Here is a 26,793-nt window from a genome sequence, read left to right as displayed (position 1 = left end):
CTTTTTTTTTCTGTAATATATGTATACAGAAAAAGATGTAATCAGGTGTCCCTTGTGCTTACAAATCTGTGCGGTTCCAAGTCATTCATATTACTGAACACTTTTGTGATATGAATATTTCCTGTGGACTGTTCTTTAGGTTTCATTTGCCTTGGTGTATATTCTGCTATATGATTAAACATTGGTGCTTGTTTCTGTTGAATCAAAACTTCTGGCTTTGTTTCTTCCTTGTGGTAAGTTACACCTGTTCTTTCCTGTTATACATATGCATAGAAGTTCCTAAACATCATCAGTCTTCAAGTTTTTTGTTATAGCAATATGTTACAGAAAATCATCTCATGTAAATGTCTCATAAATGTAAAAATGTATCTTATATATGCATTACGTATATATAAAGCCTAGAACATAATATAAAGTTTTAGGAACTGCATTTCAAACACTGTCCAAGCATAAACTGGAGGCAATAGAATATCTCTCTCTCCCATGAACCATAAACACTAATTGCCAGAAATGAAATAACAGTAGATGAGTTCATAGACTTTTGTTATTCTCTTAGTATGCTTTCTGAGAAATCATTTTGGAATTGGGAAAATGTTTAATTTTACAGCGATTATTGAAATTACGTTGTACAGGGCATAAATAGCTTTCTCTTTATCTTCTTATCCAACCATTTTTGCTATACAAAGAATCTGAAAAAGTTAAAGAAAAATTACTTTCTTCAATTTTAATCTCTTGTCCTGGACTTTTAGATGTAGGTTGCTCTGAAAGTAATGCCACCTATTTATTTCCATGGAAGCTAAAACTGATACAAAGAGTGCAATAACATTATTTTATAGTGCAAATTCTCAGCTAAATAAACCACTTTTGCAGTGTAGTCACCATCATAAGCTATGCATTTTCACCGGCAATGAACAAGAGCCTGCATGTTGCACTTGTAAATATCTGCACCAGTGGAAGTGACCCACTATAACCGCTGCTGAAATGCACCACCCGTGGCTTCACTATTCGCATGTCCACTGTTTGTTCTCCAAAAAATCTCAGCAAGCAAATTTTTCTCTCTTTTTTTTTTTTAATATATATTTTATATACCTTGTGTATAATTATATATGTATTTATTTCTGACTTTTTAAAAAGAAAGTTATCAGAGTGGGCTTCTTTGTGAAACTGTCTCCAAAGGAAAATAATAAGAAAACACTACTTCACATAAGTCTATTTCTGTTCAATCTTCTCATAATGGAAATAATCTAGAAAATAGGATTAATATGGGAAAAAGGAAGGCAGGTGGTGGTGGGTTCAATACACTAAACAAACAAAAAAAAAGGACATGTTTTGTTTGTTTTGCAGTTGGCCATTTATTCACAATTTTGTAATTAATAATTTTGTATTGTTTGTTAAATTATTGGACAGCAAGGACAGCTGAGGGAATAAGTAATTACCAAATGAGAATTTTCAGCATGATACAGAGATTGATCGTCAGACTTTTTTGAGGGCATTGAAATGAATAAGTATTGCCATTGTGAATCCTTATTGTGCAGTATGTCTGAAATAATGTTATCTTTTACAAAAAGCCTAGACTGGAGAGGGAGGAGATGCTGTTCTGAGTCCATTATACACTGCATGCTAAGGCTATTAGACCAGAGCTGTTCTTAACATTCTAACCTCTGTCACTCCTAAAGTTGACTAGAAATAGTCTTGGTACGCACTGGATGTTGAAAAACAAAACATGACCTTGCATCTAGTGTCTGATCCAAGACATGGCTGTTGTGTAAGAAAACACTGTTTGTTAGGGACAATGGAAAATTCAGTCCTCCTGGAACTTACCTTTGGATACTTACATTGCCCTTGCCAAATGGAAATGTAACCGTCTCATATTCTAAACACTAGCAAGTATAAGCACCATAAATATGAGCTAAGTGAGAGAATCTTGCTGCAGTATGAAATGAGCATGTTAACACTTTGTTAAACCGGTGATCACAGTCAGTATGAACAAACTATCAAGCTCATTGTAGTAGTCTTTATTCAGGTAATGGGAAGGTAAAGATAGCATGAGAACTACACAATAGAATAGCATGTGCATATGTCACTAATCAGCTGAAAATGCTGGGCTTATGTGATACACAATTTCAAGTGAGATGTACAAGTGTACTTACTGCAATTTTTAGTGAGTTGATTTAGCTGAAAGCAAAACTGACCAAAGAATCAATTCAGAGTATATTTCAAGAATTCTTTTAACTTCAGTTTTGTTTTGAAAGGAACAGTTTGTTTATTTAATAACTGTTTTCAAAATAAAGTATTAGCAAAATATTGGTCTTTGCCTAAAAACCTGATTTATTTTGACTTGGTACTGTATTTGTAACTGGTTGCTGGCAAATGCAGATTAAGATTTCTACCTTGTGACAGGACAGGACCTGTCAACAGAGCTATAGAATATGACAGTATTGCATTTTCTTCATCATTTTCTTTCTTTGATGAAAAAACATTTTTGACATTCCTTCTTAATCAAATATTTCAAATTTTATATGTGGAAAATCCAGTCTTCTTAGACTGTCTAGAGAATTTCTGTTGTGTTACAAAACAGTTGTATCTAAATTTCTTCTAATGAGAGTTTTGAAGTTTTATTATTTATTTTATTTATCATATATACGCTCTCAGCCTCTTTTCACAGAAGTGCTCCAGCCCTCTGATCATTTAGTGGCCTTTCTCTAGACTCTCTTCAATAGATCCATGTCCTTATGTTGGAGACCGCAGAGCTGAATGCAGTGCTCCATATGAGGTCTCACCAGATTGGAGTAGAAGGGGAGAATCACTTCCCTTGGTTTCTTGGTTACACTTCTGGTATCTCTTGGTCACCTCATATCCTTGGTCACCCAGAATGTGATTGACTTCCTGGGCTGCAAGTGCACATTGCTGGTTCATGTTGACTTTCTCATCAGCCAACACCCCCAAGTCTTTTTCTTCAGGACTGCTTTCAATCCTTTCTCCACCCAGCCTGTATTTGTGCTTGAAATTGCCACAGTCCAGGTGTGACCTTGTATTTGTTTTGCACAGGCCCATTTCTTAAGCCTTTCAAAGTCCCTTTGGATTCCAATCCTTCTCTCCAACATGTTAACTACACCACATTTTTGGAGCTGTGGGCAAACTTACTGAGAGTGCACTCAGTCCCACTGCCCATGTTGCTGACAAAAATGTTAAAGAATGGCCCATCCCATCATCAACCCTTAGGGGACACTACTTGTCACTGGTCTCCATTTGGATATTGACTACAACTGTTTGAGTTTCTTATCTACCAAGTGGTCCATCCATCAATTCCATCTCTCTACAATTTAGAGACAAAGATGTTGTGTGGGATTGCATGAAATATTTTTGCATTAATCTACTGAAGTTTAGTACGTGTCCATAGCATCTTTGGTTGGGATTCAGGATGAAGGAGACAGAGACTACTTCTTAATCTGAGGAGGCATGGGGAGAAATAGTAGAGTATGTCCCCACCAGTGCTCTTCCACAGTGAGGTTAGACAATATTTTGCAATTAGGACTTGCAAGTGATTAGTGCAGACAAACACAACACCTGCAGTATAGCTGTAAAGGAATGACAGAACATTGAGAAGGAATGTGTAGTATCCAGCTGAGTTTGGGATAAAAATTAAAAACAAGTATTGGTACTTTCTCTCTATTCAAGATACACTGAATGAGATCACTTCTCTAATTAAGCTGTTATCTCTGAGTGCTTTTTTGTTTCTTCATTTACTCAACTAAAAGAAAGACTACTAGTCATTTTAAATTTTACCGGCTTTATCTCATGCTATTTCAATTTGGTAAAAATATTTATAGTATCTGTAGTTGTAGATTTTTTCTTTTGTAGTTGTTTATTTCCTCTTCTTCTTCCAGGCTGTCAATCTGTGTTTAGATAAGATAAAGAAAGCTAAAAAATGTAACTGGGTACATTTCTTCTCAAGTCCTGGACAAGTTTCTTGCTGAAACATGCAGTGCTTTCTGTACCACAAAACACCATTCCAGTAGTGTGATGAAGACAAATAAAGATCCATGGAAAAATGGCAGTGAGACACACAAAAAAATGAGCAAGCCTAACAAATGAAGTTGGAGAACTAGACTAATTGCTACCAATTCCTGCTGTCTCAGATGAAAGATAAAGTGATCTAAAAGAGAATAGTTCAGCTTGAAAATTCAAGCATATACTTTATATCTTTTCCAGAGTCCTGTAGTGTTTATTTCTCATTCAATAAAATCAGTTATTGCACTCAGAGAGGTGAGCATGCTATTGAATCACTAAAGCAATATTTTCAGACATATAGCTCTATCTGTCTTCATTCAATAAAAACATTAAGATCCCCATTTAACTTTAATGCACCTGTACAAGATGGGTTGAGGAATCTCAGCCTGTGTAAACAATGAATTTATCTTGTAGCATCTAAAAATCAAATAGGACACTCAACTTCTAACCAGGGATTATTTTATGTTGTATGCATCTAAAATAGTGCATTCTGATTTAGTTTTATTTCCACTGAAGCAATACTTATCTGTTGAGTATTAAAAATATTAACAGAATTCAAATTACTTCCATAATTTCAGTGGCTTTTTTATTGTTTCCTCTGGAGTTGACCGTCTTGTAATCCTACAGACTTCAAGCTCAGTGACTTACAGAATTTGAGAAAAAGCCATGTTACTCTGCATCTGGCATATTGTCTGTTTGATTCCTGCTGATGAGTCTTATCTATTCCATGTCCAAATTTATATCTACTTAATAAGTTAATGCTATTTTTGAACTTCTAGTTGCTTCTTCATGGGCTGCTTTTGCAAAGGTTTCACAGCAATTTCAATTTCCCTTCATTGGTTCGAGGACTATGAGTTGAGAATTAAAGCCGATAAAACAAAAATAAAGAAACAAGCTCCAAATGTACTGCTTGCATTTCTGAGTCAGATTAATGTGCTGAACTTATTTTATAGTTTATTCTAAAATCTTTTATCAAGACTCCAACTACTGCCAAGTACTAGAATATTAAGCTTTGTATGCTGCTTAGTCAGCATGTCATTCCTGCTTTTGGGATTTTCACTGTCTTGTTGTCAGATATCAGCTTGCCTTAAAAGCACTTTATTGCCTTAAAGATAATGAACAATTTGGCAGAAAAAATATTTTCTGACTGATTTGGAGTGTCTACATCAGCTGCTTGGTGTCTCACATCATTGAAACCTATTATATTAGCTATTTTAAAATAAGGATTTATTTCCATTTGAATTTTGAGATCTCTCCTTGGGAGAACCATTTACATGTAAACGTATATTTTCCCCTTTAACAGTAGCTTATGGGCTATAATGTTAGAGCATTTTTGCATTTTTATGTTTAATTTTATTGTAAAGAGCCTTGGGATGCGTTTCCATGAAAGGCACTATATAAGCTCATTTTGTATTGCATCGTATTGTATTGTGACAAGTGCAGTAATCCTCAGGTTTCCTGTCCATTAAAGAACTCATTTCACAGCTCACTAATTATGTGAATGAGAAGGGGAAATAGGTCCCTTTTCTCTAAGGTATGTTGAGCAGATGGCATAGCATTCATTTCCACCGGTGAATCTAAGGTCTTCTCTTACTTTTGATTCCAAGGCTTGTCTCTGTTTATGAAACAGAAGAGAAAAGATAAGTCAGTTTCTTGTACAACATGACAGTATGTACTGGGAGGCTGTCACTATCCTTTGGTAATACAACAGTAGTTAGTACATGCCATGTCTAAACAGTCCATTTATTTAGCATGGGACATAAAAACAATTTAAATGAATGTGCAGTTTAATGCAGTTCTAATTTGCCATTGTTTTTTTTTTTAGGATATATTGATTAGGTCCATTTTAGGGATTTGAAACAATGCCTATAAACAGTTACAAATGAATCAGCTGAATGCCTTTGGGACTGTATTTAGTCTGTAATTCCAGTTAGAAAAACATTATTTCCTTAGCCTTTGTATTTTCTCTCATAGTCAGGGTTTTGCTAGTTTGCTTATCTGCTTTTCGTTCTCCTCACTCATAGAAATAACTGTCTTGAGTCAAACATGCATATATAGGCCACTGAAGCACTGCTTTTTTTAAGATCATGTGAGTCATCAGAGATAATGGTGTCCTACTGTGATCCTAAAAAGTTCATATTCGAATATTAAAAAGAGAAAAGCTGAAATTAAAGGTCAAGATGCATCTGTGAGACTTGGCAGAAAGGTTGTGTTACACAGTGCTGCACAAGCAATCAGATTATTTTCTCCCTATAAGTGTAAGAAGTACTAATTTTTTTTACTTCTCTCACCATTGGGCCATCACCTGTTTTCATTTTGAGTTCATGGTACTGATTTCATTCTCATTTCAGACGGATGCAGCTCTAATGTATGACGCAGTTCATGTGGTGTCAGTGGCTGTCCAGCAGTTCCCACAGATGACTGTCAGTTCACTACAGTGTAATCGCCACAAACCATGGCGCTTTGGGACCCGCTTTATGGGTCTCATTAAGGAGGTGAGTCACTAATAAGATATATCCTGCTTCCTTACTATTTCCCAATCCCCATTTCTTTTTATTTTAATCCTACTTGAATTCTACTTTTTGTGTTGGTGGTAGTGGTGTTTTTTTTTCCCAAGCAGACGAAGTTCTTCTAAGCTTGTTACCTGTCTACATAAATAGATTGTCAGATAAGACAAGCGTCTTCATTTGCAAACAGGTTTTCCTGAGCTTTTAGTTGCAGCAAAGCATACAATGCACAGAAGCATCAAAGGGTGTAATGACTGCATCCTAAACACTAGGGTATTTTCAGAACATTTCTGTGGTGTTAGGAAAGCATCCCCCAAGACCCCATGCCCTAGGCTAACAATTAAAAATTCATCAACTAAACACTGGCATAAATAGAAAGGGGCCAAGAAGGAAGTTTACTGCCTTGTTTCAATTTTCACTTCTTTTGCAGTGATGAACTAATATTTATGACATCTACTACTATAAATAACTGCTTGTTTCTCATTCTTCATATGCAAAATACTATGCTAAAGATAAATATTTGCAATGGAATATAATCTTCTTTTTAACCTTGATTGCTTTTAAGATGATAGTTTTGTCATTCACACACCCTCATTTAACATAGTTTAAGAACCAGGCTAACGTCAAATATTAAAAAAAAATAGGATATTCCACTTCATTAGGTGTAAGGAATTGGCTCTGGGAGACATCAATTTTTACTGACACAGTATGGTCTCAGAGGACTCAGCATCTTCTAAAAGTAAGCCCTTGTTTGAATGAAATCTCCTGACAGAATAACAAAATCCAGAGTTCCTGGAAAGGATTGAGACTGTGGGATGGGAAAAATAAGTGAAAATGCGTGTATGAATATTGGAAAAACAAAAATGAACCAGCTTGTTATTTCTTTTAGTAAAAAGTTTATTGGGTAGCTTGGAAAGTGGTTTTAAGAATATCTGTGAAGGTTAAAGAAAGCTTAGATTAATTAGCAAAAAGAGAATATGAAATAATTTTTTAAAAATCACAAGTTAAAATATTTTGATAGAATAAATAATATTCTCCCTTTGGCAGAAGTAAAATTTTTATTTCTGGGGAAATAAAGGAAGTGGTATTTATTTATAGAAATTGGTTTTTTTTTTTCTTTCTCTGTAGGCTCACTGGGAAGGCCTCACAGGAAGGATAACTTTCAACAAATCCAATGGCTTAAGGACAGATTTTGATTTAGATGTCATAAGCCTCAAGGAAGAAGGTCTTGAAAAGGTGCGTAAGATGTCTTCCTCTGAAGTAATGTAACACATGAAACAAAAACATACCTCCCTCTAGAAAAAAAAAAAGTTACAAAAGTGACTTTTTTTTCTGAATGAAAAGCTTAACATCTACAGCAAAACAAAATTTTTAATGGGAATAAATGTGGTTTTGAAAGAGTGTTTCAAAAATAGCCTTGACACAAAACTTTATGTATGTGGGGTTTTGTTTTATTTTCCTCAGAAGAAGAGAGTACAGCTGAAACATTAATTCTGAGAAGTTAAGTATTTTTGTGAGATATGTTTTTTCTTGTGATGTTTTATTAGCTGGGTTTCAGTACTGTTAAAATGAGAAACATTTGGATTTTCCTCTTAGTATTTGAGTGCATATTGGCCAGAGAGTTATATCATTCCTACAAAACAGATGCCCAAGTAAGCAGAAGCCTTACTTCTCTTCAAAAATGTATGAGGCTTGGGATCTATAGTTCCTTTTACAACAGCTCATTGGTTCTGAATACTTAAGTAATTGGGCTATACATTTAGGTGTTTGACTCCAGAGGAAGTTCCTGGCTGATGTTAGTGTGTGACTTCATACAATGCCATACCAAATGAATAAATATTGTTCAGTTCAGTCTTACTTAAGAGAGTCAAGGGGATCTTGATCTCATTTTTACTCATATATCAAGTGGAAATGACATGCTGAATTTCCAGGCACTCAGACTTGAATGTTCAGAAATATTAGATTTGGGATGCTTGCCTTCAAAAAAATTGGTCTTGGAAGAGGAGACAGACCCGAGAGAAAAAATTGTTAGGAGAATTCTGAAAACATCTTGAAAAGCATGCCTTTTTGCATACCTACTTAAGCATACTTTCAGGGAAGAAGATATAAAAATAACTTCAAAAAGTGCAAGCAGGTTTTCATGCTGACGTAGATTATAGAAATACTAACCATGAGAAAAGTAAATGAAGGAATTTAATATCAACTGTTAAATTGAGACACCACATAAGGCATTTCAATTTATTGACTTTCAAAAACATTTCAGGTGTTACATTAAACTTGTTGTCCACTTAATATCTTGCTTCCGAATCTTCTAGTAAAAGCTATTAATCTGCTGTCTGACAGTTAGTGGCCTCTTAGCTGCATGCTTCTAGCCACATCTTTAGTTCTGAGAGAACCTGAAGAATAGTCAACAGCTGTATGCTTTGCCTTCGATCTATGTTGAGTTAGCTTTAAATGTGATTCCAGAACCATCACCTATTTACTCCTGCGTATGAATCTTTGGATATGCATATTTATACTTTTTTTACATCTTGTTCATGGAGAGGCAATGCAGGAAGCTACAGTGTCTCATGTTATTATGATCAACAAACAAGTGTTTTGCAGTTTGCATCTGCAGGACAATGTTTTTAGTTTGTATTTGGTATATAGTTGGTGTTTAGTTATCATATTCTGTGTTTTGTAAACACTGTTTTCCTTCATCTTCAGATAAAGTTTTATTTGGTATTGCTCCAAGGTAACATTGTCTTGAAAAGTAAAAAGAGGAATTGAGGGAAGTCATCATGCTGCAGAGTTTAATTTACTTTATTTTTTCATTATTTTTTTATTTATTTGCTTACTTGTTTTCTGTAAATGGCTGAATAGAGAATGTATTTTTCCAGAACCTTTTCCCCTAGTATCAGCTTTGGGATATTAATGTTCTCTGACTAGGAATATTTCAAAGAAGTTTATGAGCTATGATCTTGCTTTGGGAGCAAGAAGATTTTCAAAAAGGTCCAGTGGCAAACCTGTAATTAAAGGACTAAATTATATTTTAAAAACTGAAGCAATGATGGGATAGTAAAGAGTCTTATTATGAACTATTCCATTGAGGGAGCTCTGGATACTTAAGGAAAAACATTGTATAGTTGTGATTAAATTTGCAAAGCAAATTTGCTTTGTATACCAGTACCATATGTACAATGCAATCTGTCTTGTTTCCTGGAAACAAAAATGGAACAATTGATGTCACAGGAATAGCTGAATAAGGCAGTGGTGGCCAGAGAGTCTGCATGTAAGTAGAAAATGGGAATAAAAAAAGGAAGAAAAGGGAAAATAAGATGGCTATAAGGACATTAAATGTCATTTGAGAACCATCTAGCACCATGGGTTTTCTTCACAGTGTACTCAATTTCTTTTCTGGTGGAAATACAAAACAATTAAATAATGTACTTGCATTTCAGTGACATATCTGATATTACTTCACAACCTTATTAAAAAATAAAAGGTTGACTGTGTTAACAGGTTTTTGTTATAAAGTATATGGACTGGAAATGGACAAAAAACACTGCTGTAAAATAATGAATAATGGATGTGCAGTGGGCTAAAGCAGTGGTATCTTCCATCTGGATCTGTGTAATGCCTGCTATTATTTCACCTTTAATATTAATATGAAGGTGGAAACATAAAAACATGATTTAATTCTCAGTTGACAGTATGTTATGAGATGTGTACACAACTGAAAATACAGAAATAAAACAGAAAGGTCTACAGAGATTAGAAATATGTGAAGAAGATAAAATTCAACAGAAAATTCTGTATTCTAAAACACAGAGTAGAAAACAGGAGCTTGGGAAACAATAATAATGGAAGATATGTGTGAGACAATAACAGAAATAGCTGTAAAAGGAGATGGATTTTTAAAACAACCTATGTTAGCTTCAACTGCATATATAGAAAATCAGAGTAGTGAAAGATACTTTTGTTGCCTTCATGGTGCAATTTATCTTTAAAGGGATGTGATTGTGTTACTTCTTCAACAAAATATTTGGAACAAGCAGTAAGAATTAGTTATCATGCATTAGAAAAGTTTAGGAGCTGGGAAACTGTTACCAAAGAACAATGAAGAATGCTATACATTCAGCAGAACATATGAACAAAAGCAAGACAGTTCATGTAGAGAGAAGTGATTAGGAAAATTAAGCTATATGTTCATTACCTTGAACAACTTAGATCTGGGTTTTATAAGCTATTTTACTGAGACAGAGAAATCAGAGTTGAACTAAAAATGTCTTTGAAGAAATCTTGTTTATTCACAGTGAGCATAAACTCTATTTTCCTTGAATCCAGGAGGAATTTTTAAACCCCATAGTATGACACTTCCCAGTAGAGATAATATATTTTCGTCAGTCCTTTCATTTCATTTCTCTTTCCAGTATTGTCTTCTAGTTAAAGCTGTGCTGAATCTCCCTTACTTCCTTCTCCTCCCTCTCTCCCTCCCCTCCATCCTTCGTTTCACTTTGTGCTCTCCATCTCTCTCCATCATATGCATATGCTCTCCTACCGATTCCTTCTCACCCTGCCCCCTTCACTTTATTTTCCTCCCTTTATCCCTTCCCCTTCCTTCCTTTTCTCCTTTCCCACTTCGTTCTCCCCCTCTCCTTTCCCCTTCTTCCTGCCATGGCAAGTTACCTAAATCACGTATGTTAAGTGTAATAACTACTCATTCTGAAGTCAGTGACAACAAAAAATTTGCTCCTCACATTGAAAAAATGGGTTGTGTGAACTTAGATTGTACATGAGATACCTGTTCCTAAAACTCTTGAATTGAGGAGCGATAATCAAATGTCAATCAATAAGAAGTATGCCTTTTCAAAATAAAAACTCCCATCTGACAGAAATGATAACTTTGTGGAAGATGAAAATGGCAAAACTAATAGAAGATTGGAGTGTGTCTAATGTAATGTAGAACAAAATTTGCTGGCAGCTCATCTGGACATACAGCAACTATTTATGGTTAAGTATAGTGAAAATCCCAAGCTGTGTCAATCTAGTGTAATAAGGAAATTATCAATCAAATTATAATTAATCAATGTTTATGCTGAAGCTGCTTTGTGAGGAAAATTATTCTATACTGTAAAATTATTATACTTCTGATAGCCACATTTAATGCATTTAATGTGAAGATTAGTCCATGGGACCTGACAAAATCCATCCATGGGTTCTGAAGGAACTGGCAGATAAAGTTGCCAAGCCACAGTCCATCACATTTGAAAGGTCATGGCAGTCTGGTGAGGTTCCCACTGACTGGAAAAGGGGAAACATAATACTGTTGTCAAGAAGGGAAAAAAAGGTCCAGGGAACTACAGTCCAATCAGTCTCCCCTCTGTGCCTGGCAAGGTCATAGAATAGATCTGCCTGAAGACCCTGCTAAGGCACATGAAAAATAAAGATGAGGTCATGGGCAGTAACCAGCATGGCTTCACCAATGGCAAGTCATGCCTCACAAACCTGGTGGCCTTTTATGATGGAGTTAGAACGTCAGTGGATAAAGGAACAGCAAATGACATCATCTACCTGGGCTTGTGCAAAGCATTTTGCTCCATCCAGCACAACATCCCAGTTGTCAAATTGGCAGATGGGGCCTCACAAGAGCTGAGTAGAGGGTAACTTCAAGTTGAAGTCCAGTATGGCTTTTTTTCACTTTTCAAATTCCTACCATGTTGGTAAGCGGACCATATAAATTTAAAGTGAAGAATTGCTGTATTCAGCACTCTTCCTTCTGAAGTTCAAGAATGCGTCATAATTATTGTTAATTATTGTACTACATGAACCTATTACAATTTTAAAATGTCTTTTATTGTACAGATTAACTGTGTGCAGCTTTTAATACTCAGGATTTGAACAACTATTCAGTCTGTTTTAACAGGCCTACTATTTTCATTTTTTTGCTATTCCTGTACAAATCCTATCAATTATATTGTAGTATTAAATTAAATATTTGTGGAAATAAGTAAAATTTTATTACCTTCATTTTTATTATTATTTGAGGCAATGTACAAAATACTTGAAAACACACGCACACAGACAAAAGATAATTAAATTTGTGTGAATATTAGCCAGATTTCTTTTCATTATTTGCTATTTCTGTCCTTGGATAATTACTGTCTTGAAATACTTCTGGTTTAGAATTTTTAGATTTAGTTCTGACATTGTTTGTACTACTGAACTATTAATTAAATATTGTGAAGACTATTTAAAAGTTTTTAAAAGTGGTATATGATTGACTGATCACTTGGAAACCCGAGATACGCTCAAAAAAGTACATTACATTCTTTTCTTGTGGTGTATGAGAAAAGGAATCTTGGAATTCATCTAGTTTAATATTCTGTATCTGCAGTGAGCAGCTGCAGAAGACTAGGGAAGAACATAAAAAGTAGCAAGTGTAGTGCAGTATTCCTCTATAATATTCCCAGACTATCTGCTTATTGCAGTATAAGGGAATAGTGCCTTTGTAGAAACAGGTAATTAGAAACAGGTAATTTGCTTATAAATAATCATATATATATATATATAAGACACTACATTCAAATTTGAAGCATATATTTCTTAATTCTTCCTTATTATTTATTTATGGTAATGACTATCTTAACAGTCTGTCTCAGTATCTGCTACAATGTTATCATGAAGATGCTATGCTTTTGGATGTTGTGGGAAAACAGTGTTAAAGCTGAAGCTTAGTAATAAGCAAATGAAAGAAATGAAAGAAAATGAAAGGTGATTTGCTGTTAATTTTCTATTAATAAGATGTAGTATTATAGTATACAAACATGTATTTTTCATTGAAGTTACAGATTTAGTTCTTGTTCCAAGCGGTTATAGAGTTAAGTTACCTTATCTTGCCACCATTGTCTTAGATCAGATGATGCAACTTTATTTATAGATTGCAAATTTCTTGAGGATTTTTTTTTGGTGGAAACTGTAATATTAAATATAAATATCAATCAAAACAAACAAAAAACAAATAAAAAAAGCCAACACCAAGAATAGTGCCAGCAACACAATTCTGGACATTTCTGTCCAAGCTTTATGTAAAACATCAATAGGAAGATAAGTTCTCATGTTGTGGATTATATGTGCTAGCAGCTTCAAGCTGACAAACTCACTCCAAAACAGTCTAGCCATAGCTGGGAATATGGGCTTCTCACTTTATCACTTTTCTGATGACCTTTAAAATTTTTTTCTTGGCCTGCCATGTTGAAAAATAACAGGGAAGGCTAAAGCACCATTCCTGTGACTATATTTACTGTGTGAATGTCCTCTCTGAACTATTTATTAGTTTATCAGTTTGTTTCAAAATTTAGGGAAACTTGAAAGTTTGTTGGAAATAGAAGTAAGGCAGTAGAAGTAAATTGCAAATTTTTTTAGTTGAAATTGCATGTAGCAGAGTGCCTTGATTTGTTTTTTCAACATTTTTGGCATTTAAAGTACTCTTAGTTTTCCAGTGAAAACACGTTAACTATTCTGTTCTGTTCAAAAAGATACTTTGCAATTCAAACACTGTGTTTAAGCAAATACAAAAAAAAAAAAAAAAAAAAAAAATTCACTGAGCTGTTAATGTTTTCTCTAGGAGTAGCTTTGAGGAGATGTTTGTGTGATTTGGCAGCTATAAATATCAGTAGTACTCCAGAGTCTCTGGCATAGTTGTTGAATTCATTAAGAATATAAGAAGGATGTATTATGCAGAACATCCTATTTTTGTTCCATTTCTTAGATTTTTGATTTACAAAAAGAAACACTTTTGTGCAGAGCAAATGCATTTAACCTCATTTAGAAAAATAATGCAATAATTGATCAAGACACAAGCTCCTCTTTGAAACTGTGCTGTTGATTGTTCCTACTAGTCTACATGGATGTAGTTAGTTAGATAAAACCCAAATGCTAAAAGTTGATAATTATTTGCTTGTGGCTGTAACTGTATTTAAAAGTAAGGAAGGAAAGGCTTTAGTTAATGTGTTTGCTTTTGCCCAGATAAAATTGAATTATGAACTACATACTAAAGTATATAATTGCATGAATTTAAGATTTGAAAATGAACAAATAAGGTGATAACATTCCCTTGGAAATTTTTGTGCTACTCATATTCTTGAAACTGAATCTTAGAGAGATTAGTCTAGCTTCAATTGTATGAAAAAGCAACAGGAATAGGCTAAAGCTCTGGTCTTTGCCGTTCCTTATTAGCCTGTTTTCCTAGTTTGCTCTTTCTCCAAAGTAAAGGGACCATTATGATTGTTGTAATTAAAAAATATTGCAATGAAAAGTTCGCAATCCTTTTACAATTTCTTGATTGTGGTCAAAATTCAGGGCTGCACATTTTGGTTTTCCTATAAACATTTCAGATCACAAAATTGTATTGTTCTAAGCTAGTACATGAAGAAAATGTTTCTTAATTGTAACCTTTGGTTTCAATGCTTTGAGAAGATACCTTTGATATTATATTCCAATTGTATTTGAGACTCGTTAATTCCCCTGCCTTCCCTTTGTGGTTCTTTCTTCAACTTAAGAGGTAATGACTGGCCAAAATTCAAGAATCACAGCCACTTAAAGGATTGGCTTCTTGCCTCGTAATACAAAAGCTGTGCAAGGAAGAAAGACAATTAGTCCTGAGGAACCAGAAGTGGTAAAAATGAAAGCAAACTTACTTTTTCTCTGTTACTGCCTATGCTGATTCATGCTCTGTTGTATTCTCAGTTTTAAGAAATGAAACCCTATTCAACCCATGCTGAATCACATCCAGAACTTGATTGCCTGTATGCTCTAATATGTTGCTCAGGAATCAATCTGAAAGATTTAATAACCATTCCTGTGTATGTTTTTATATATACATGTATGCATACATATATGTGTGTATATATATATGTGTGTTCACATATATTTACAACCAAACCTCTTACAGAATTGAGTTACAGAATTGTTGAATTCAGTTTTAAAGTCTTTTTTACACTGTGTGGTAGATAGGTACTGCTCAGTATTTTAAATGATAGATAAAATGATTTCTAAAGACAAAAAAAGAGAATTTTCCTTTTCTAGATGGGAGTGATACAGAAGTTTTGATGTCTAAAAATGGATAGCTGCATTTATTGCTTGCCTGCTTTAGTTTTATAGTGATGAAATTGCAGATGAATAATGTAAACATAAGACTTACTGCCTAGTATGTGACATTGTCCTTGACCTGCACCTTAAATCATAACCCTGAGTCCAAACTTAGATAAAAATCCTATTGACTTTACTGGAATAAGAAATTCAAGGTAGAAAATGTCAAAAGATCTATGTACTGAACATTTATCTGGAAAACAGTTAAGTTACAGCTCTTAATCTCCTTTCATCCTTCCTTGTGACATTTTTGCCATAATATCTTTTTGCCCCTCTGTTCTCTTTGATGAGAGCAAAGGATAAATCATTCTGTAGAGAGGATGCTCTCTGCTCTGCACAATTTCCACCAAACTATTGAGTTATCTTCAGATGTGGTTTATCTTGAAGTATGAAAGCTAAGTGGAAAATTAAGTATTCAGAGTGGCTGTAGATATTCTGTGCATCATTCTTCCCCTTAATGTCACACTTCAAGAAACACAGTCTAAATTATCGTGAATCATATTTTAGAAATGTAATGACAAGAGATAATGGAATAGGGATGAATAATAAGTACTAGCAATCGTTTTTTCATTTGTAGAAATCTGTTTTTTTTCCTTACCATGTTCTTTCCTAGATGATGAAATGTAACTCATGGACAATTTACTTAGTAATATAATGTTTTTACAGGTTGGAACTTGGGATCCACTGAGTGGCCTTAACATGACAGAGAATCAGAAAGGAAAACCAGCAAACATCACAGATTCCCTGTCCAATCGCTCTTTAATTGTTACCACCATCTTGGTAAGCAACTATATTTACGTTTCCAAAAATATAGTTGTATGGGAAAGCTGATAGAATATGCTGCGCTAATTACAATGGTAGCAGTCTGTATGATGTTGCAGTTACTTAGTAATTACTCTGTCACACATGAACTCCACTTGGTAAGTTGGTAATGGATGTTTACTCCCACCTAAATGGTAAGTAAATTATCCCACTTTTAAGGTTGTGTTTGTTGATTAGTAATTTCAGTTTCCTTATTATTGACTAAAGTTTGGATCACTGAGAAAGCAGTTTTGTTCAGTACCCTATGAGAAGACAAAAGGTGTTTGTTTCAAACGAAGTAGTCTGGCCATCCAGATATATTGCTTTCATATACTACTTAACACCATCATATCACTCCCATTAAATTTATTACTTAATTGTTAAGCTGAAATTTTAAATCAAATCTACTTGAGCTATCATCTTATTGTAGATCAAAAGAAACCCTTCAACTAACCTTTTTTTCATTACCATTGTTGACAAATTCACAGAGGTGAATGAATTGTTTTTGAATTTCTTGCAATTCCATATATTATATTAAAAATGTTCAGAAATTTCCAAACCATAGTTTGAAATATTAATTTTAATTGCGAGAAATGGAAAACTTACAAGCAGTATGTTTGCTATGTGTGTCTACTGCCACCACCATTACAAGTTTGCAGATATCCAAAAATAATTGACTTCTATATTGGGTCTATGTGGCAAACTTTTGGTAGCATGGGGGCTGCAGGGGTGGCAGAGGTTGTGGGTTTGTTTTTTTTATTCCAGACCAGTGATAACAGTACAGTGACAAAGGTCATTCCTATAAGAAACACACTCAATAACTTAAGATGTTTAAATTATATTTATTTCTTCAATATTTATTTAATTATATTTTAACATCTGTCTGTTGTTGAGATTTAAGTCCGTATAGTGTATGCATCAGATTAATTTTGCATAGTGATAATTAAACTTCCATGATTTTATTTGAAATAGTGATCTCAAAAAAGGGTAAGATAATATAAATAGCAGCACTGTCAATAAGCACTGATTTTGAAAAGATAAAGCTCAAAATGGGTGTCTAAGATTTATGATGGCATCTGCTTTCTACTGCATCCTACTGTAGTCAAGGATGTCCTTTCTACTAGAGGATAATTTTGTTTAGTAGTGGTTTATATGTATGTCATGTTTACATATATCAAAATAAACAATAAATATAAGAAATACAAGAATAGTTCAAATAGGCATTATGAATGGCTCACTTGTAACTTCCTGTACTTCAGTTATTTTTCAGTCAAAGTTTTGGTAATTGCAATAACTCTTTTCAGCTATGAAGACACTTTAAGAGTCGTACTTAGAAAAATGAAACAAAAATTGTTCTTGTGCAAAAAGCAAGTGTACTATCTTACTTTTTTAACTCTATGTGCTTAATAAATGTATTTCCAATTCAGTATATTTCTGAATTTCCATTTTGTAGCAAAGCAAGGGAACAATGTACAAAATTGCAGTTCTTAGGAGCCTATTTTATTCTCGATCACCTTCTTCTCTCCTTTTGTTTTAGACAATACTGCTTGAGGAAAGGCAGTTCTGTCTTTTAAGCTGTATAAGTGATTTTTTGGTGCTGTTTTTTCACATTAACAGCTCACTGCAATAGCCTTTAGTCTACTATCTGTTTTGTTTGTTTATTTGTTTGTTTGTTTGTTTTGGGGGGTGGACAGATGGGCAGGTTTTTGTCTTTTTTTGTCTTTTTCCCCTTTCTTTCTTTAATACACAGTCATTTGAAATTGTAAGGAAATTGTAAGATACGTTACATGAAAAAAATGTTTTGCTTTCAATTACAATAGTATCTAATGTCTGGTAGTGTATCACAGAGACAATATGATTCAGTTCAGCTGAAAAAAGATATCGGTGCATTCTGCAGTGTTGCAGCAGTTTAATGATTTAACATTCTGTGGTTTACTGTGTGAAGTAATTTTGTCTGAGTTGGGAATCCACTCATACCTGTTTTCCTTTGCTGGAATGGAAGCTAAGTAAAATTTTCTGGGATGTAGCTGAATTAAAGTCTGGACAAAGTGAAATTTGGAGGAAATAAAGAAAACTCTTTCTATTTGTCTGCCTCACAAAAGAAATGAATCTGCATAAGAGAACAACTCTGGCTTCAGTTCTTCAAGCAGTAGTTTATGATTATGTTTCATGACTCATATGGTCACACTAGAGAACGTCTAGGAAGTATCCTAAAAGATATTGAGGGTATTCATAATGAATTTCTATTATAGGTAGTATTATTGAGGAAGGTTAATTTGCTGTTTCTTGTAGATTTTTTCTTCAGTTAGGACATGCTGGCACAAATGACTAGTGAGATGTCTTATTCATATATTACATTGTTTTGATTGCCTCTAACTAGTGGATTGCTTCACCTCTCCCAGTTGGATTGTGACTGCCAGCTATGAAAGCCTATTGTGTATTCCTTACTTCTGTATTCCTAACTAAGTGTTAATTAGATATGACAGCCTTTTAACTCCATTATCCCTGGTGAACAGAAGCTAATGATTAAAATTCTCTGTTCTAATAGTGGCAGATTTTGAAGATGGTTTTCCTCTTTTCACCAACATTTTTTTGTTTTGTTTTGTTTTTCAATATTGATATTACTACAAAAACTTCCATATTCTTTAAAAAATACATATCTTTGTGCTGAAAGTATTAGAGAAAAATCATACAATTGATAATTATCCTTAAAATTACAATAATTTGAAATGTTGAAGTTATTGTTGTCATCTTTAATAATATCTTGAGTCAAAATATAATAAATACAACCTGCTGGAATAATTCAAGTAAGCATTTCTTGTCCAAATCTGATTGCAAAGAGAGTACAGAGAGCAAGACAATCAAATATAAAAAAAAAATCTGCAGTATATTTTTTCCACTTTGACATCTGGATAGAATAAGGGGGATTCCTTTCATGTGTCAGTTGCACAGTTTAAATAACAAAACTGTTAAAGTATACACTATATCCTTGAGTTCATCTTTCAGCCTTACTACAGTCTTTGTGTCTGTGTGATATCTTGTTCTTCTTCCTTACTGTTCACCCATTATTTATCATCAAAAAGAAAAAAAAAAGAAAAAAAATTCTCTGAAAAGAATCAGATTATATCAGAAAATACTGATTATATGTATATGGTGATACCTGGAAAGGTTTGTAAGGATTACTTGATTACAATTAACTTTTGGCCAGTCAGATATTAATGTATTTAATTGTGTGTAAATTTCACTGCTGTCCTGATTTTATCAGTATTCTATATCATATCATCATGCTATAGGCTACTGGGTGCAGAGACACAGTGCACTGTGGAGCTATGTTTCCTGTTTATCACTAGCAGTCTCACGTGAGTTCTGACTCTCCAAAGGGAAGATGCACTGGGATGTACTGCATTTCCCAGGAGCCTACTTTGTGTTAGGATATATTCTTTTTTAAAATTGTTTATTTTGGAACATTTTAGTGTGGGTTGTGTCAGCCTGTTAATTATTTCTCTCAGATTGATGTCTATTCCAAATATGAAAGTCTGTTTTTGCTTTCTCTTGGACGTGTAGTACCACCTGTGACATGTATTTATTGATGATGTCCCATCCTCCAATTCACCCTTTACAACACTGACAGAGTCATTCAATTAATGTAAGGGCAGATCTGAAAGTAATGCCTCCTATTTTTTTGTGTTGGCCCATGACATCAGAAGTGGATGTTAGGGGTATTAAGTAAGGTTGAACCTTCCCACCGATATTCTGTTACATTTTGTGCAACAGATGGCAGCAGAGGAGCAATCTGACAAAATGGCATCTGAAGTGCATATGAAGCAAAGTTGTGTGATAGAATTCCTCCATGTGAAAAAAATTAGCACATTGAGGTGGTGGGTGTTGTGTTTCAACAGTGGAGACAGCAATGTGAAATACAATCATGTTCCAGATGGCCTTGAGCAGCTGTCACACCACGGAATGAAGAGCACCTCCATCAGCTCATCCACACAAATCGGTGGATTACATCCAGGGAAGTGTGTACAGAGTTGAATATTGGCTTCAACATTGGAAACGATGGTTGCAAAGTTTGCACCAGGTGGGTTCCACAAATGCTCATGCTGGAACAGTAAGAACACATGCTATTGAACCAATACAAGACTAAAGGTGACAGTTGCCTGGATCACTGGGAATATGATGTCGTATCATCACTACAAGCTGAAGTCAAAATGTCAATCCATGGAGTGGCGACATGTGTATTTCCCATTGAAAAAAAAGTTCAAGATACAGCCCTCATTTTGTAAAGTAATGTGCACTGTCTTTTGGAATAGGAAATACGTGATCCTTCTGGATTTCCTGGAACCTGAATAAACCATTAACTCTTAGTACTAGATTGTGATGCTGACTGAGCTGTATGTTCAAACCTCCAGAATCAGGCCAGAGAAGACAACCTTCCTCTTGCAACACGATATTGCCAGGCTCCATACCAGTTGGAAGGCCATGAAGCATATTGCCAATCTCGGCTGGACTGTCCCACCACATCCACTGTATAGTCTGAATTTGGCTCCTTTTGACTTCCGACTGTTCAAACTGTTGAAAGATGGACTGTGTGGGCAACATTTTCCTAGCAACGATGCAGTCATACATGCTTTGAAATAGTAGGTCACCTCTGCTGGTGCAGATTTTTACAAGTGCAGCATGCAGGCTCTTGTCCATTGGTAGTGAAAATACATAACTAATGGTAGTGACTACTGTGTTCCATAGCTGAGAATTTTTTCTGTCTAGTAGTGCTGTCGTACTCTTAGTATCTGTTGTAGTTTCCATGGACACAAATAGGAGGCATTACTATCAGAGCAACTTAAATTTAATGTATGAACAATAAATACAAGTATTTTCATTAATGCAATCTTTTCTTAATGGCTAAACAAATGTAATATTCTGGGAAAACATAGCTTCCTGCTAGGTCTATGATCTTGATTCCAATTTTTCTAATTTTTTATCTTCCACGTCTTATCTTGGAATTCATATTTACTAATATTTTAATAAAATATTTTATCTACCTTGTATCCTTTATAGACTTCATTAATTTCCTTTTTATTGTGGTTTTGAGCAAGTACTCATTTCTTTCTTGTTGATTGGACTAGGTACTAATAAGATGCTTTCACAGATAATTGATTTCCTTTGTGTTGCGATAAAGGCCACATAATCTAGATGTTTTTTTCAGCTAGAAACAAACAGCTTTTCATGAAACAAGATCACTTTGTATTATACCACTTCTTGATTCAGCAGAATTTACTTTTATTTGTGTTCTTTCACTGGACTAGAATGATCTCAGAATATAATTCTGTACCACCATCCTCTGCAATCTGCAAGACTTCTACAGGATATTGCTGTTACATTAATCTGTTAGCAGACATGAGCAGCCTCAGTACAGTGATCAAGTTGAGTGACCTCTTTACAGGGAGAAATTGGCTAATTTCCTAGTGTTGTTGCGTTTTTTGTTTGTTTGCTTTTTAAACATTCTTTTAAATACCATTATCATAACATGAACTAATGGTTTCTAAACAAAATATTCTGGCAACACATGCTATGCATTCTTGCTCTGTGGTGATTGGCACAAATACATACAATATAAACTTGAAGAAGCCAGATAAAAAAGTTATATGCAACACTGAATGTTTTCTGTAGGGCTGATTTTTTCCAGATTGTTCATCTGTGTTATACTGACTGAATGTGCACGGCCACCTGTGCACAAAAAGATGTTTGCATTCTCCAGGTCACTGAAGCTCATGTATATGGAATTAATTAGCAAAACTGAGTATTTCACTTCATAGGACTGTTTCTTTCAAGTGCTATGTGGACACTTAGCACTAAATATAATACATTTGCAATATATTGCAAGTGTCTAGTAAACTCCAGAGAGTGTTATCTGAGTGCTAGAGATTTTGACAACTTAGATATGGTGAAGAATCAGTTTCTAGTTGTTTGCTTTTTCTAAACTCTCTTATTTTTAAATGAACTAGTTTTACAAAGCCCTTTCTTCCAGAGAAAAAGCTATAAAAATGAAATATAACCAGTTAAAACAAAACTACTGTTGAATTTTTTTTATTAAACCTGATAGTTGGTGATAGAGATGTGTACTGAAAGCTGGAGCAATGTACTGCAGATTTCTGACCATGGACACTTAGGAATACTGTTGCTTATTATGTGGCTCTCCTTGTTGGCAATGAAATAACACCCTTTCCATTTCTTGCTTTTCTTAGAAAAAAATATAATATTTACAGTAAATGCTATTAAGGAGATCATCTAACTGTGAAAAAGAGTATGAATATATATGTGAACCTTTGAGTGTATGTAATTTAGACTCTGTTTTTTGTTGCTTAAGGTTAATAAATATCTATGATTTAAATCTTGTGACAAAATTCTAGTTCATCTAGCCTCTCAATTTCATCTAATGATAATGATAGCAAGACTTTATTTGACCATATCTCTTTCATCACTCTCATTACAACCAATGTTTTTTATCTTTTTCTTTTTTTATGTATTTATGAACATAATTTGAGTTGCATATGCCACTTTTACTGTTTTTCTTCTTTTCTTTATTTATCCCAGATTTAGAGCCCTTATTTTATTTACATAAATGAATAATCTGTGATTTTATAATGATGATCAAAAAGACGCCTGTGCAGAGAAGTACTTGGGTGAACCTTTTACAAGTGGAAAAACACTGTATTATATTTATGTGAACTCTGTTGCTTACTAGTCCAAGAACATATATTTTGTTTCTATTTCAAATTACAGCGAAGTTACTTTCTTAGCAGACATAGTGAAATGAAGCCCGTGGTGTTCAATTGTTGCCAAATTTATTTTGAATGTTACTAGAGTGCTTTTTTTCCCCCCCCAACATCTTTTCCCTTGTCTTTTAAGAAAAAGATAATGAATTCTTCATAACCAGTGCATTTACAGAGATTTCAGAATATTAATATTTTATTCTGTCTCATTAGAGATCAATCCCTCAGACTTTTGCATTTTTTTCCTATGAGTTGTTTTTGTGTTGATACTCTCAAATGTTATTTTCCATGTTCAATTTCACACATCAAAAATAATCTAAACTAGAGGTTAGAATAATTTGGATGAGAATAAATGTTGTTTTTAAAATGCAGTTATTTACTCTCACTTTGATTGCTCTCATTTCAGGACAATCATCCTTGATAGAAAGTCATGATAGAATCCCTTTCTTATAGCCTAAATGAATTCAGAGTAGGCACATTTTCTGTAAAAATTGTCTCTGCATGAGAATTTATTTAAGAATCTTTCTTGGAGAAACTGTGTAGTTGACAGTACTTATTCAATGGCTTTTGCTTCAAGCATTTCAAGCAGTAATAATGGTATTATAAGGAAGGTGAGTTTTGTTTATTTGTTTTTATTTATTGGAGATGTGTCCACTTGAAAGATTATGTTTATTCATAAATCTATATTGAAACTGCTTAGAAGATTTTAAAGAATATTTTTAAACGTTCTGCAAACCATTCTGACCAACTCATTTGTTGATAGGGTGTAGTAAATTTTTGGTGGTCATGTTTTCAGGAGCAAAGGATAACATTAAACTTAGAACAAGATTACATTAGTATAAAACTGTTGCTAATCTTTGCAAATCACTTGGTTTAAATATTTTATCTCTAATGGTTTATAGTTCTCCTTATGAAAGATTTTGGTAGAAGTGATAATTTACTAGGAAACTACAATGGTCATACTTTTAGTGCAAAGATGTTTTCCTGAGAGTACCTGGCAATCAATTTTGTATTATTTGTCTGTATATAAAATTCAGTCTTGAAGAAATAAAGCAGATTCTCACATGGAAATGTTCAGAAACAACAACAACAACAACAGTATTCTGTATTTAAAATGTGCATTTTATATTGCCAGGGAAGGACCTGAGAAAACTTTGGGATAAATTAGGGCTATTGCATGTGATGCTCCTGATGATAAATGAACCCTGAATCCTATCTAAAGCTAAGTGAGGAACTGTATTATATTACAAGTAAAATCTATGAAGACAAAAAAAAAAAAAAATATTTTGGGCAGTGTAAGACTGCATAAGGAAAACTTAGCCAGGAGCCACTGTGTAAGGGCATAACTTAAGGATTCTGAAAATATTATGAGAGTATTATGGTAAATCATTGGTGAAACTTGTCATCAAAAGTTTTCTCCATAACAAAATATTGTAATTATTAAATAGTACCATAGAGACTATTGTAGTCCTCATCCAAGGAAGTCAGAGAAAGGATAATCAAAGAAGATGGCATTTGAGCCCTTAATTGTTGCAAGATATATATATATATTTAATGAAGTGTGAAAATACAGCAGTCTAAATTTTTTATAACAATCATCTAAAAAAATATACAAGAATGTATGGATGTGCTAGATGTCGCAGTGAAGGAAATCTGTCTGTCGTTCCAGGGTAAGAGAGACAAAAGCATGCCTTGGTGATTATACTGTCTCTCTGATACCACACACATTTAAATTCTTCTCCATGTAATACAGTATTTCATGGAATGAGAGAGAGAAGCATAACTCCTCTCCTGTTAAGTAAATTGATTTCAGATAGATTGTGGGAAATATGACTGGAAATATCTGAGCATTTCAGAGGGCAAATGTCTAGGGTCTCTGTACATGAACATTCCAAGCTATCTAGGTACTTCTTATTGTTCTGTTTGAGAAGGTCATGTCTGAGATATTTTACATCTTCAGTTATAAATGTTAGAATTTAAAGTTTGCATAAATAATTTTATTCAATATTACAATTTAATATTGGACAATGTGTATGAAGTAACTACTGCTGGTAGAGAAATTCCAGACCTTTTGAAAACTCCAAAACCACAGAACTGAAAAGTTGTTGTAGACATATTTTAATTGTCAGAATTCATTTTATTGGATGATGAATGTGCTTTCCATAGCAGAAAGGGTTCCCCAGGTAGCTGTTTTCTTTGCCTTCTTCTTACCTATATGTAATTAAGTTTAACTTTTTCTTCTAGCAGCATAGTCCAAGCTCTGAGATAATCTACTGTGGCTCTTAATTATGCTCATCATTATAAAGTTCCTCCTTATATCTAACTTGAATTTCTTTTGTCAAGATTTAAGGCCATTACTAATTGTCCCATCTACAGAAAATAACTTTTCACATTCCAGTTTGCAATCACCTTGTATATGTTGAATACCTTGATTACTCCACAGTGAATCCATTATTCCTTAAAGGGAGCAAAAAAGACAACAGAGGAACAAACATCTTCTGAACACATTTCTTCTGAGAGCAAGAGATCTCCTTGCTTTCTCCCTTGCATGCCAGCATTCCAGTTTTATGCAGACAAAAAAGCTTAAATCATGGGTCACCACAAGATACAGGTCTACATCAGAAATGCTGACAGATCCTTAGTAAAGCTGTCACATGCATGTGGAATGAAGTGCCTTTAACCACACTAAATGCTGATGTGGAGATTTAGGGCTGTATGAATTCTATTAAGTTACCCTGGAGAGTTTATCTGATTTTTCACTGAGACTTGTATCTGGTGCAGTAATTGCATCTACTACCATTCTTCTTGCCTTTCTTGGTACTTATTTTTTATTTTTGTATAAAATGAAAAAAGCCTTTCTAAAGCATGAGTGCAGACTGAGTCATATATTGAACCTTTCAAATACTAATTAAAGATTCATAGTAAACCCAACCATTTGTTTTGTGCACTTTTTCCTTCAGCTTTGTATTTGAAGAAGATTGTCCTAAATGAGAAGATGTTAAAGCCTTGCGTTTTCCCAAATGTTTCTTCTGATAATTATAAATATTCTGATGATTATTTTTAGTTATTTACTGTCCTGTTTCCACATCGCTTCATGTGGAAAAGTCATATCATAGACTAAATTATATATAAGAAAATAAATGTTTAAGGAAATTAAATTCAGTTTTCACAGAACATATGTCATAGAATTCACTTTTTGAGTTAACTTTTTGTCTGTTTTTGCCACGGTCTTAAAATTGGAAGGGTATAACTTGAAGCAATAGAATAGACATTTTTTTCTCCCCCTGGGTTTTCTACACTTTGCCTATGAAACCATTCATAAAACAGTTAAGAGCTCATGTCAAGAGAAACATAAAACCTGACTCTTAAAGCATTTGATTGATTTGGGGTTTGAATTAAAATTTTATTTTTGTTCAGTTGTTAAATCACATTTTTAATGCATTATAAGAGGATTACTGTGTTCATCCAAACAATGCATTTAGTATTAATGCATAACGTAACTTGTTAATGAGACTTACAGGCAAAAGTTAAGAGAATTCTACTTTTCATTTAATTTTTTACAGGGAATGTAA

General features: G+C 33.9%; 1 protein-coding gene across 7 annotated transcripts in view; it reads left to right on the top strand.

Moving 5' to 3' along the window:
- The window catches only part of GRIK2 (glutamate ionotropic receptor kainate type subunit 2), a 461,962-nt gene that overhangs the window by 287,780 nt on the left and 147,389 nt on the right, over nucleotides 1-26,793 (top strand). For all 7 annotated transcript variants that reach the window (XM_021389815.1, XM_021389816.1, XM_021389811.1 and 4 more), the window contains 3 exons: nucleotides 6,363-6,506; nucleotides 7,647-7,754; nucleotides 16,314-16,427. In XM_021389815.1, the coding sequence (XP_021245490.1) occupies nucleotides 6,363-6,506; nucleotides 7,647-7,754; nucleotides 16,314-16,427 (366 nt within the window). The remainder of the gene's footprint in view (nucleotides 1-6,362; nucleotides 6,507-7,646; nucleotides 7,755-16,313; nucleotides 16,428-26,793) is intronic.

Source organism: Numida meleagris, chromosome 3 (genome assembly GCF_002078875.1).
Source record: "Numida meleagris isolate 19003 breed g44 Domestic line chromosome 3, NumMel1.0, whole genome shotgun sequence".
NCBI lineage: Eukaryota > Metazoa > Chordata > Aves > Galliformes > Numididae > Numida > Numida meleagris.
This window is presented reverse-complemented; position numbering and strand designations above follow the sequence as displayed.